This window comes from Pristis pectinata, chromosome 7 (genome assembly GCF_009764475.1).
Source record: "Pristis pectinata isolate sPriPec2 chromosome 7, sPriPec2.1.pri, whole genome shotgun sequence".
In the NCBI taxonomy this organism is placed as follows: Eukaryota; Metazoa; Chordata; class Chondrichthyes; order Rhinopristiformes; family Pristidae; genus Pristis; species Pristis pectinata.
Genome location: NC_067411.1, coordinates 69,195,109 through 69,208,001, shown reverse-complemented (window position 1 = coordinate 69,208,001; position 12,893 = coordinate 69,195,109). Strand labels below are relative to the sequence as shown.

The 12,893-nt window shown below is 37.6% G+C and overlaps 1 protein-coding gene across 3 annotated transcripts; it reads right to left on the bottom strand.

Annotated features, from left to right (window-relative positions):
- Positions 1-1,244: 1,244 nt before the first annotated feature.
- nfil3 (nuclear factor, interleukin 3 regulated) lies at positions 1,245-11,410 on the bottom strand. Of its 3 annotated transcripts, XM_052019653.1 has the most exons (3): positions 11,155-11,410; positions 9,803-10,016; positions 1,245-3,331 (listed from the first exon to the last, which is right to left on the bottom strand). In XM_052019653.1, exon 3 carries the CDS (start codon positions 3,063-3,065, stop codon positions 1,554-1,556), a length of 1,512 nt encoding a protein of 503 aa, XP_051875613.1. In that variant the 5' UTR covers positions 3,066-3,331; positions 9,803-10,016; positions 11,155-11,410; the 3' UTR covers positions 1,245-1,553. The 3 variants fall into 3 exon arrangements, with proteins under 3 accessions (XP_051875613.1, XP_051875614.1, XP_051875615.1); XM_052019654.1 differs by lacking the exon at positions 9,803-10,016; XM_052019655.1 differs by lacking the exons at positions 9,803-10,016; positions 11,155-11,410 and adding an exon at positions 9,525-9,795.
- Between the last annotated feature and the right edge of the window lie 1,483 nt (positions 11,411-12,893).

Below are 12,893 nucleotides of genomic sequence, written 5' to 3'. Positions count from 1 at the left end.
GAGTACAGACAAAAAGCCAATTTTCATCTGTTAACAGAAATGTAAAAGTATTTTCACATTTATGTCCTTGTTCATAATGTTCAAGTGGGCATTTGATCCAAAGGCGATGTGGCACATGGCCTATGGATCAAATGCACACTTTACCAGCATTCATACACAAATATAAAATATGACTTTATTGCACCTCCATTTCATTAGCCTGGAACCTAGGTATGAATATAAGAATAGTTCTCTTTCTGGTATTTTCAAATAATGTGGAACCGCAATCAGATTCCTGGTGAAATTTGTATACAATCAAGGCAACATATAGTCCAGTGAAATTAGGTAAAACATTGGGATGAACAGTGTAGGTAATAGAAAATCTAATTATTATGGATGTATGCACATAGTGGTTAACATACCAGACTAGTTGACTGAAGCCAGGACTATACAAGTGGAATACAAGTTTGAATCTCACATGGCAGATAAATTTTAAGTTCAAGTGATTAAATAAAACAGAATATAAAGATTGTTACAATGTTGGAGACTAAGGAAGTCCCAAATTGTCATAAAAATGCATCTGGGTCCCTAGTCGCATTTCAGGGAAGGATATTGATCAGTCTTATCCAGTTTGAGTTGTGACTACTAACCAGTTGTATTATTGTTGCCTTTAAATGCCCCACTGAAATGATCACTCAGCTCAGAGGCAAGAGAAACAGGCAATACACGCCAACCAACTACAATGCCCACGTCCTACAAATAAATAAAAACTGGGGCTAAGGTATTTCTCAGAGATAGAGTCAAGGGAGTTTTATTTATCATCCAAACAGGATTTTATATATAAAACAGGGCTGAGAATGCTTGATCCTGACACTTATTGTTAAAAAAATGAAAGAGCTCTCTATTCCCATAAACCAAATTAAAGAGAAACAAAATTAAAAATTTTTTAAAGGTAAAAATCCTTTCAAATTCAATTAAATTTGAAATAAAAAGCACAATTTTCTGAAAGTAGTGTTTTCAAGTGAACAGCACTTTAAGGTAAAAGATTGCGCAGTGTGAATTTAATTCACCAATCCTCAATTTTAATTTCATATATATACTGACTATAAATACTCCATTTGCAGGTGACTTATTTTTTTAATTTAGACCACAACCTGCCAAGATAGAGACAATACTATTTAAGCCATTGGATGTAACAGAATCTTCATATTTGCAAACTGAAATACAAACATAAATTTTTGACTATTTCCCTTATTCAACAAAATCAGGCAAGCCTCATTATTCATCAACTGTTTAATTGTTGTACCTGATATTTTGCTTTTTGATGTCTGATAAAACAAAATGGTAAAAGATTCGTCTGTAGCATTGCATCAGGCATTTGAATGTACAGAAGTGAATGTTTTCATCATACGATGTTTATCACAAAGTCCACAAAAGACAAATTTCATAATGTACAGTTCAGAACATACAGAAGCATTTACAAGAAATTACAATTTAACTACAGTGAAATGACAACAGTTCCAGTGAAAATTTAGCATAGTATAAAATGTACTACTCTACTTCAGCTGGGAATCTCAGTTGGCAAATCTTTTCTCAGTAGAGCTTTTGCCAGAGTCCGAAGCAGTAACCTGCTGCTTTTCTATCAGTTTTTTCAATGATGCAACTTCTGCACTTAAGTTTGCAATACCTTGTTTTAAGTACAAGTTCTCAGATTCCAAGTGTACCCCTTGATGAATGCCATTGCAAGTAGAGTCCTTCCCAGCATTAACCAATTGGTTTGTTAGTGCAACTGGAGAACATGGCTGAACATTTTTAATTGCCCCTTCCAATTTCTCTTCAATTTCTTTTTGACGCCAAAGTTCTGGTTTCTGAGACCAATCATTGATGCTTGCTACTTGAATAGACAAAGGAGCAAGGGAAGAGTTCACTGGCTTTGAGGAATTGCATTTAAACATTGTTGCACTGTCTAATGCGCAAGATCTTTCAGCGGAAATATTGGTGGCAGATGGTTGTTTTTCCGCCGTTTCATAATAAGCCTCCACATTCTCTACTTTAATCTGTATTGCTCTAGCCTTGATACGAAGCTTATGAGGCAGTGCAGAAGAGTTTGATTCAGGGACCTTAACTGTGGCATTGCTCACAATTTTTGGTTCTACAGGTGAGGGAATTGGGCCTTTTGGTACTCGCTGTTCATCTTCTCCATCCTCTTCAGATGTATTTTTCCCTAGGATGCCTTCATCAGCTTCTGATGTTCCTGGGGAATTACTTGATGATCTAGTAATCTGTAAAGAAGGTGGCGAATGGGAATAATTTCCACTGAAGGCACTCCCAATGTAGTTCCTGTATACAGTTGCAACATATGAACCATTATCCTCACTGGATTCCCTTAAGCAGGTCCTAGAATCTAGTTTGAATTCCAGAGGCTCTTGTTTTATAACCTTGAAGGTACTGGTTGGGCTTTTGCATGCAACTTGGAGAAGAGGACTTTCCCTGGCATTTGAAGATGTTTCTGAAACATCTGACAATGAACTTGGTGGTGAGTGTTTAATGACAGAAATACAACCATTTGCTAGAAAATTGCGTTCATGGTCAGGTGGGAAAGAAGCTAAATTTATGTTGGAGGGTTTATAGTCTTGAAAACACGGCCCTGGAGAATTTCCAAGATTCTGTATCTCCTGGGCATAAAATGCCGCAGTAATTAATCCAAACTTTAATTTCAAAGCTAAAAGTTCTGACTTCAGTCTTACATTTTCCTCACCTAATGCCATCAGTTTGTTCTCCAAAACCATGTCATTCAAACGTCGCTTCTCACGTGACCTTTTGGCTGCTTCATTATTTTTTCTTCTCTTTTCCCAGTATAGTGCATCTTTCTTCTCATCGGGTATGAATTCCCGCTTTCTACGACAAGTTGATGATTTTTGTTTGAGAGACCCGATGCTCAAGTCATCACTCAGCAAACTGTCCTCTGCAGAAAAAGTCTCTGCTATGTTTTCTAAAGCAGGAGCTAATACCACCATTTGTTCTCCAGAAATGCAAGATCCAACCAATGCTGTATTTTTCTGGAGTGCTGGTCTCTGAGCTTCCATTATATCAACTTTGTTCTTGTGTGGATGTATGACCGATGGGACACAAAAAGTTCTTAACTATTTTCTAGAATATACCACAATGAAGAGTTTGCTTCCATTAGCAGGCTTCTATTCCTAAACTTTCACTGTTTGCAATACAAACAAATCTGAAACCTTAACCTTACCCAGATCTTCATTACCGGTTAGATTTCAAACAAAGCTGCAAAAATTATTTTTTGGACTTGCTAGAAGGAGTCTGTCAATTGCACTGTAATTTTATCGATGACCTGGAAGAAAGAAAATTAAACAGATTAATCATTCTGAAACAAATGCAACATTAAACCATTGCCTAGAATTTCATTCTATGTTGGCAGTGCTAAACTCTCAAGAGTGTGTTACAGTCTGCCTCGAGAATTCTTTGACTTCACTGGAATGAAGTTCAGAGGCAAAGTGCACCGACAGACTCAATCATAGAGTGCATTTAGCTTTACCAACCTGGCATGAAGGTCCAGGCATACATCATCTGGAAGCTTGATGCTCATATTTCTTTTCAAAATTGCTTATTCAATTTCATAGAGCTAATTTCACAGAGCTAATTTCACCATGGATCGGACTTAGAATCTGCATTAAGAAAACATGAGGCAGCGGTGCTCTCTGTTATAATGGAAGAAATTTGGTAGAAACTCTTGGAGTTTGAATGTACACAAATTAAAATACGGAAATCCATAGGTTGTTACAGCAATTCCCTGCAACTCCACTGGGAGGGCTGACTTGCCATCTTTCCCAGCTTAATCCTCAAACCAGCAAACATGCGAGAACTTCTGGTATTTACAAACTACTTTTGCTGTAAAAACTATATAAAAAATTAAATTTTATCATAAGAGGTGTAAGTTTTAAAGTCATATTAAGATTTAATTACTGATGATAAAACTGATTTCATGTCTGTAATTATGTGGTCTCCTTTTTAACTAAAGATTGTAGTTAAAAAGCAGCCCCACGTCCAATCTTGAATTCATAATAAAATGTTTAAAAAGAGTTGTTTAGCTTGATGCTTTCCACTTCCCAGTTTTGTTTTCTGTAAGAATTATTCACTGAGGTTGCCTATTTAGCCTGCTTGATGACGCCACAGTTGCTTGATACCAGTGGTCCTCAAGAGCTGTCAGCATCAGAAATCCTGAAATTCACACCACAGAGATTGTTGGACCTTTGCAGGCAGCTCTCCTCAAGGTCAGCTGCAAGTGCCATTGCTTTACCATTGTTCATGATATCAAGGTGAAATATGGGCCAACATGTCCCTATGTGTTTAAATTCATACAATGCATGCATATTCTCTAAACAGCAGACTGAATGATCAAAATGGGTGTTCAAGAGAATGTAAGATTTGTTATGAACGAAATTGTATTCAAGTAACAATATTTATTAAAAAATTAAAGTACAATGCAGATGCATGTAAATTTCTTAAGTATCGTCCTAAAATATACTTTTTCTTAAAATGTACATTCCCCAGCCTTTTTTTGTGGTATAATTACTCCTCTATTGTAAACATCCATGAAAATTGTGTCAGTATTTCTTTTTAAGAGCATTTATCCATCAATTCTAAAGAGATCAAGGAATCAGGGAAGCCCTTTTGTATCACTAATAATGACTGACGGACTACAACTGAAGCTGCAACCGTTCCATCAGCAATCTTTCCAACTCTATATCTAGAGGTCAGAAGTACATAGCAACAAGAGCTCGGGCCAAAACACAGATGAGATAAGAATATAAGGATACCAAGCAAAAGAGACTGGTGATTAAAAAAAGATAAAAACTGCTGTCATATTACATCATGTACTGTAGTCAGTTTGTCTTAAAAGGACTATTTGTATTTTTACTGGTTTGCTTCTTGAAAGATTTATATGCTGAAAATAACCATATACTCAATAAATATTATTTTTGTTAGTCACAACTTGGAAAATTACTCAGTGAGCCTGGATCCCACCAAGTTAAATCCCATGAGTGATTACTAGTGGAAATGGTTACCAGCAATTCTGAGAATAACCAGTCTGCATGTAGCAAAAAAAAATGATCAAGTACAGTATCAGATGAAAACTTCTGACACTTGACTGTATAGCTTCACTGGTCCATACAAAACAAAAGTAGGGAGTTCACTGCTTTTGTTTGAAAATGTATTCTAACTAATCTTTCTTTGTTAAAGAATGTAAAATAAATATATCTACAGCACTGATGAGTCAAACAATATTTAAGCCATGAGGTAAGTTGCCTTTATTATTTCTAATTGTTTTCTGTACACTAAATATGGTAAATATGAACTTAAAATGTGCTATTTCTTTCCTTAAATTAAAAACAAGTCAGAAGGTTGAATGTTCTCTGAATCAGGTGGATTATTCATCCTGGTAGTGGGTTATCGTCACTAATAGTAAACCACAACACTGATTAATCTAAATCAAGAATAAATATGAAGTAACATAAAATCTCCTTCCTCCATTTGCAATTAAACATCATATTTAAACACAACAGTCTTATTTCTCTGCAAATCTGCCTTCTCCAATTTCCATCTGCTTTTTGAAATTAAAACAAACGTTACAAAATATGACCACTTTTATGAATTGTATCCAATTCCAACTACTGAAACACCTAAAACAGGATAGAGCATTTATACATTTTAGTCATTAATCTTTTTTCTCTCTAGCAGAACATGGTGAAGAAGGACAGTTCTTGATTTTAAAAAATCAGTAGAAAATATTTCAATGGCTATGATATTCCATTATAGACTTGAGAACTTCTCAGAACCTCTATAAAGATTAATTTAATAGGAGTCAATGATTCAGATTTGTTATGAATGAAGTTGTAGATTTTATTAAAATCAGATTTTATTCCATTTACAAAATCTATCTTTAAAGTTTTGCTGATGGTAAATTGGATACTGACTGAGCCTTCATTCCCTTTTCTAATAATTTAATCTACGATTCAGATACAGTATATGTAAAAATAACTGTCTGATTACTTCCAAGAATATTAATAATTCTGGAATGCTCTTGAAATGGGACTAAAATATCCCTTTTAACAATGTCATTAATTGCTTATTTCAGCTATCATTAACTCTTTCAACTCTGAAGGAACAGCTTCCCAAATAAATAATTGTTTTATGCTTTTATTTCTTGTAATGCAGATTTTCATTACTTAACAGAGCATTACTCTTTTTTCAATAAGTTAAATAATCTCTGCAAAGTTAGATCCCAGGAACTGTTGATTATTTGAAATCATGGGTGAAATATTTTTTTTCAATAAATTAACCAGTCAGCAGTTAAGGCCTTTCATGAAAATATCAATCCAGTTCCTCCTGAAACATTTACTGAAGTTCTTTGATTTTACATATTTACAAATGGATGCAGCAATTTCCACAGTGGGAAGTGTAATGTTTAGTACTGGTTCGAAGGTTATTGTGCTTCATTACGGAAAATGTATAAATGAATACTGAGGAATGTAAGCATGCTGATGGCTGAGGCTTAAATGGAAAAACATACCTGAAAAATAATTTAACAATAATTTCCTGATAAATTGATGATTTATGTGAGCATTTCCCAATCTTGATGTAAATGGCATGATGAATTTTATTAAGGTTTTTCAATAAATAATTTTAAATGTTGGAAGGCAAGTGAAGTGCTGATTAATATTAAACACTAATATTATATTCAAATTTGTCCATTAATTCTGAACTATATGTGTTACTTTATCTACTATCATTGATATATATTATCTTGAAGGCTGGCACTAGTATCAACTCCCTAGCAAATTAGTGGACTTCACTCTCTACAGAAATGTACCAAACAAATAATTTAATTCAGTAATGCATTAAAATATTTGTTTACTGAACCATTAAGTCATAGTCATAGAAAGCTACAGTACGGAAACAGGCCCTTTGGCCCAGCGAGTCCGCACCAACCATCAATCACCCATTTACATTAATCCCACATTAATCCCCCTTTTTTGTTCTTCCCACCTTCTTATCATTTTCTCCCCTTCTTTTTTACATTCTCTCCCAGATTCTACCACTCATATACACATGTGGGGCAATTTACAGTAGCCATTAACCTACCAGCCAGCACACCTTTGGGATGTGTGAGGAAACCAGACCACCCAGAGGAAATCCTTGTGGTCAAAGGGAGAACATGAAAACTCCACACAGACTGGACCTAAGGTCTCAGTCTCTAGTGCTGTGGCTATCTACTAGCTGAGCCACTGCGCCATCCAAAAATATCAAGTTAATTCTTACCTCCCTAAAAACTTGCACATAACAATTCATTGGATATAAGTACATCCACATGATTTTTCAAGATAAGATATTTGCTGAACTACAAAAATGCTCTCAGTATATCACAATTTTTAGGTCACAATAATAGACCCTGCCTCCATAAAAAAGTGTCCAGTATTAGTAAGGTGAAGACAAGCAGACTTAAGTTTTAAAGGTTCATTCAAAATTAGAAGCAATTTTGCAATATAATCCTTGTTTATCTTTATTCTAGAAAACCTTGAGGGCAGAAATCAAAAAATGTTCTACATGTACCAAATGACACTTTGTGCTTCTTACATTACTCAACTGTAACTATGACTGTCTTTCTATTCTCAGAATAGGCTGAAGATGATGATTGAACAAACATATTTCATTTTATTTGTCTTGGAAATCAAAATGGTTAAGTTTCCACAATCGCTATTACTTTCATAGAATGAGTGACACCAATTGTATACTTACAGGAAATTGTATTGCTCCAATTTTCTTAATACCTAGTAGTTGTAAATATTGGGTTTTATTAACTTTTTGTTGCTAAAGAAAAATAAGTATACTGAAAATCCACTTGCATTTAATACAGTATGCAATAAAACGATGATAAAATCCTAATATCTCATTGGATTGATGATATGCAGTTTGACTGTGCTATAAGACTGATCAGAGATATCACAGGACTGTGCTGCTGACAAATCTTAGGGTACTAATCAAAGTGTTGCAACTGATTTAAAAGCAACACTGGTTCTTGAACATAAGGGAAAGGAGCACTAATAGGTCATGGACCCCCTGCTCCACTATTCAAAAATATCTTAATTGATATTCTACACCAACATCATTTTCCTGCCCAATCCCCATATCCCTCAATTACTCTAATATACAGAACTCCACCAATCTCAGTTTTTGAATGCTATCAATCAGTGAGACTTCACAACCCTCTGGGCTAGAGAATTCCAAAAGTCCACCACCCTTTGAGTGAAGAACTCTCTCCTTATACCAGTCTTAAGTCACCTACCTCTTATTTTGTGACCTGCTAATTCTAGATTCCTCAGCAAGGAGAAACATCCTCCCTGTAACTATCCTGTTGAGCTCTCTGACAATTTTGCAAAGTTTCAATGAGGTCATTCTTCTAAACTGTAAAGAATAGAGGCTGAGCCTACTCAGTCTCTCCCCATATCACAGACATGCCATCTCAAGAACCAGCCTGGTGAATCTTCACTCCCACCATAGCAAATAGTCTCCAATGTAAAAGGATACAAAGTTATACTCAATACTCCCAAGTGTGGTTCCACAAGATTTTCTATAGTTATATTAAGGCAGTACTCAAATGGACATTCAAGTAGATAGGCAGTGGGCAATTCCGTCACTATCCAGCTCACAGCTTGAAGATAAACAAATACACTTGAATAAAATGCTAGAATTATGCTGGCAGGATTCAGCAGGGATGGGTCACTGAGAAAAGATACATGGAAAACTAACAATCGTTGAATTTACGTGGATTAAAAGGGCTTTCCTTGACCCATATGTTGGGTAAACCAATTGAAATCTTAATTCATTTGGCATCAGAAAACAGGAGGTTATGTGGTATCCCTTAGTGCCCAAAGTTTCCATAAGGATTATAATTTTATTTGCTTTTCCTTCTTACTTCTTCACAATGTTAAATTTTAGAGCCGCGCAAAAACTTTCTGTCGCGACCCTGAATCAGACATTGCACACAAATGAAGATAATCGTGGCGCCCTCTCGAGAACAGTACCCGCGTTACAACTCAACGATCCACTCCAGTGCTGTTGATGACAACGCTACTAACCAAGGAAAATAAAGCCATTATACAAATGACCTACTTAGCCAGCCACACACAATTGACTCCTGCTGTCAGGTCAACAATAATAGTGACACAAATTTCAAACGCTATAATGTACTTAATGTAACAAAGCATTAAAACAAGTGCAACCAAAACAGCCAGACCAGGAATGGGCAAAATCCGTTTGTCTGTTTTGAAAGACTGGATTGAACAGATTCAACTGTCGTGGAAATTAATATTTGAATGAATATTTTAAAAGTGCACATTGCTCAAAATAAACTGATCTTTTAAAAACTGCGAAGTTCGGAGCTTTCTCTGAAGTCATTAACAATTTGCTAGATTTATATGGGAAAAAATCCATATACTTATCATTAGAAATCAAAACAATCATACCGAGAGAACCGAGAGCTGGGACACATTAGATGGTCATCTATCAAAGAGAACTGGAGTGGGGAACTTTTGCTAAACTAATAGATCCACCACGAAAGAACGTCTTGAACAAGCTGCTTTCATCTTTTACAGTCACTGTCAAGCAGTGCCCTACCACCACCCTCTCTCTCTTTCTCTCATTGCGCGCCTCGATAACGTTTAAAGGTGTTTATCGCTGCACTGATGAAATGTTCTGGAACGATGTGTCAATCCAGAAGCGATTGCCTCACAATGTAATGTACCTCTGTCTGTGTGTGTTTTCTTTCCCTCTCATTGGATTGCGACAGTGAGAGTCAGAATACGTGACTAAAGCAGCATCCGAGCTGATCCTGCGGCTGATTCATCCTCATTCAGCTCTTCGACTTGCTCTTCACTCCAATCCACCCTGAACAAAGGAATGCAGCCGCTGCCCTTCACGTGTTCCCAACACCAACGCCTACAACATACTCCTTTGTACTGGGGGAAGAAAAACACAAGAAGCTGCAGCATATCACTAAAAACTTTTTTTCTTTAAAAATAAACAAAGATTTCCTCCGTATTTTCTGAGCAAAGTACTGGGAAAGGGATTTAGGTCCGTTAAATTCCAACAATCATTTTTAAGACCTTATTCACTTGAAGCAATCAATTCCTGGTTACCCTCAAACAATCCTCGAGCTCTTTCTAAGACATACCTGCTTTGTAATAGTTGCACGGTTAACGTGGTCTCTTTCGACTTTCAGTTTCCCTCTTTCCCGATTAGATTGTGCAACATTTTCTAACAGACTCGCTTCAAAGGGCCAGGAGTCACAATGTATGTTACATTTGAGCGATCGGTTAACCGATGCGAGTAACACAAGGCTATGGAAATACTCAGATTTTTATATCAAAACGGCAGCCCTTACCGCTTCCAACCAATAGATTATACATATCTGCTGTGTCATTTAAAAATACTTTCTTTTTGTTACAAAAAAAAGGACAAGACAGCACTGCACCCGCGTCCTAATTTCCTAATAGCAGGATTACAAAAGCGTCCATTCAGCTTCTTGATACTGCCAGCGTTTTATAATGGCTATATTATGCAATGTTTCCAAGAACAACCCCTACAAGTACAAGGCACAGGATGTGCTCGGCAGGCGAACAACCTATTAATAATAGCGTAATAATGTCATAAAATATATACACGAGAAAATGGAAATTCATCACATAAGGCTATTTGTCCGCTGCGCGTACCACCCAGCGCCAACCTGTTTGTTCGGAAATGCATACACATACGTGAGCTCTGTAGCAAGGGCATCCTAACTCCTTGTTACAAAATTATTCATCTACCGTGATCTTTTGTGTGTTTTGGGACCCCTCTCTAATTCTGTGCTCACACGCCGAACATCTAGACCCTCGTTACCACGACTAACAGCGCTCCTGTGGTTACATAATAGGATGGTGTGGTCAGTGTCTCCTCTATGGATAGATATTATAATTAGAGAATTTATATATAGAAGCTGTTCGTCACAGTAAGACGCGCAACGCTGCCTCCCTGGAGCTCTGCGCCTTTAGGCGGAGATTAAATCAATTTTAATACACAGTACACCAAAAGGCAACAGACAAAACTATTACCTACCTCGCGAAGCACGATCAAATGCGATCAGTAAATGCCGAAGCAAAGCTCGTTGCGAACAGTGAAAGTGCTCCCGGGTTTACTTTGTAGCTCGCTCTTTTCGACTTCCCATTGAAAACCTCGCCTTGCCTCTCCACATAAAGCCGCACGTCTGCTGCTGCTGGTGCCCGAGATGTGTGTTAGTAGGTCAGCCGCCGAGCAACCAAGCCAGAGTGGAAAAAAAAGGAAGCACCTGATTGACAGGGCGCTCGACCGCACAGCGAAAGGGAGCACCCAACTAGGCACAAGGGAGCGGCCAATGCGGCCGGAACCAAGGCACAGAGAGGGCGGGTGCTGAGATTGTGCCGGGTTAGGTTGAAAAACAGCACATTATCACAGGCTGTTGCATAACTGGAGAGAAATAGAGCTAGGGACGCAGACGTGGGGGTGGGTGCTGATCTCACTAAACCGCTATTTAGGTAACATCCAGTGGGGACACTGCCAAGTCGCCCTTAAGGTGGTCCGATCCCCCGAGAGGAGGCTGCAAAGGGCAGGACCGGGGCAATTCGAGTTTTGTGGTTGTGCTGGGAACTTTGTTTTCGAAAGACTAAGCGTAGATTTATCACGTCTTTAAAATTAACCAGCGAAGAACTTGTGAAAATTAATTTTTCCCCAAAACGTTGAAGGAGTTGCCAGACAATAGCTGCACTAATTTACTAGGAATAAAAACTGATAAGTAAAAATAAGTAGCAAAGGAGCTTGAGGTACGCTGACCCAGAATTTCCTCTGAATTTGTTCCAGTTTCAGTGTAAGGCAATTTCCCTGTAAAAGATTAAGGGAATTTGGGTGTATTGTATATGTGTGGTCAACAAACAAAATGCTGGATAAACTCAGTGGGTCAGACAGCGTCCGTAGAGGGAAGTGGACATTTCAGGTGGAGACCTTTCATCTGGACTAAACTAACGGGTTTAAATTCACACGTAACATGCTACACATGCTTACGGTACTGTTAAATTTCCTTGATTTTTTAATGCCCATTTATCACGCAGGACTTTGATTCATTTATCATTCACCACAGTGGTGGTGGAAAATCAGTGCACTCAAATTACCACAACCCCTCAGGGGATGGGCTGGGAGGGTGTTATGTGGTGAATTCTTTTACATTTAACTTTAAGTGGGTTCATGGGCTAACAAACTGCTTGCAATCTTTGTGGCCCAGGGGAGTCCATGTTCCAAGGTGTGAGAGGTTGCATTATTTGAAGGGGCAATTCCTAGATGTACAGCTGCATTTTTGTTCCTCACTCCTGATTATATGGGGGTGCGGGTGCAAAGGGAGCAAACTGAGGAGCCTCCTCATGGGGCTGCTCCTGGGATTGGCCAAGGTGTGTTAATAGGTCCAAGCAGTGACCTGTCAGGGAATTCATTTGGCCAGACCGCCTGCCCTGTTTCTAGATGTGCTCTCGACTAGGTACCCATGGGCATCACCAGTGGGTACTGGAAGATCAGGAACACATCAACAATCCTTTGGACAATGTTTTGATTTGATTTAAGTTTTATGGTTTTTTTTTGAAGAGGTCATTTTAGCTGGGATCAGAGGGGAAAGTTACATAAGTTAGATCCAGGGTCAGGGAAAAAATATGATTTGTAATAATTATCTGTAGTTTCACTGGTTTGAAATGTGTGTAAATTAATACCAAAAGTTTTGGACACAGCAATACTTTAGGACATATTTAAGTTGTTTTATCGTTATTTTTGTATATATT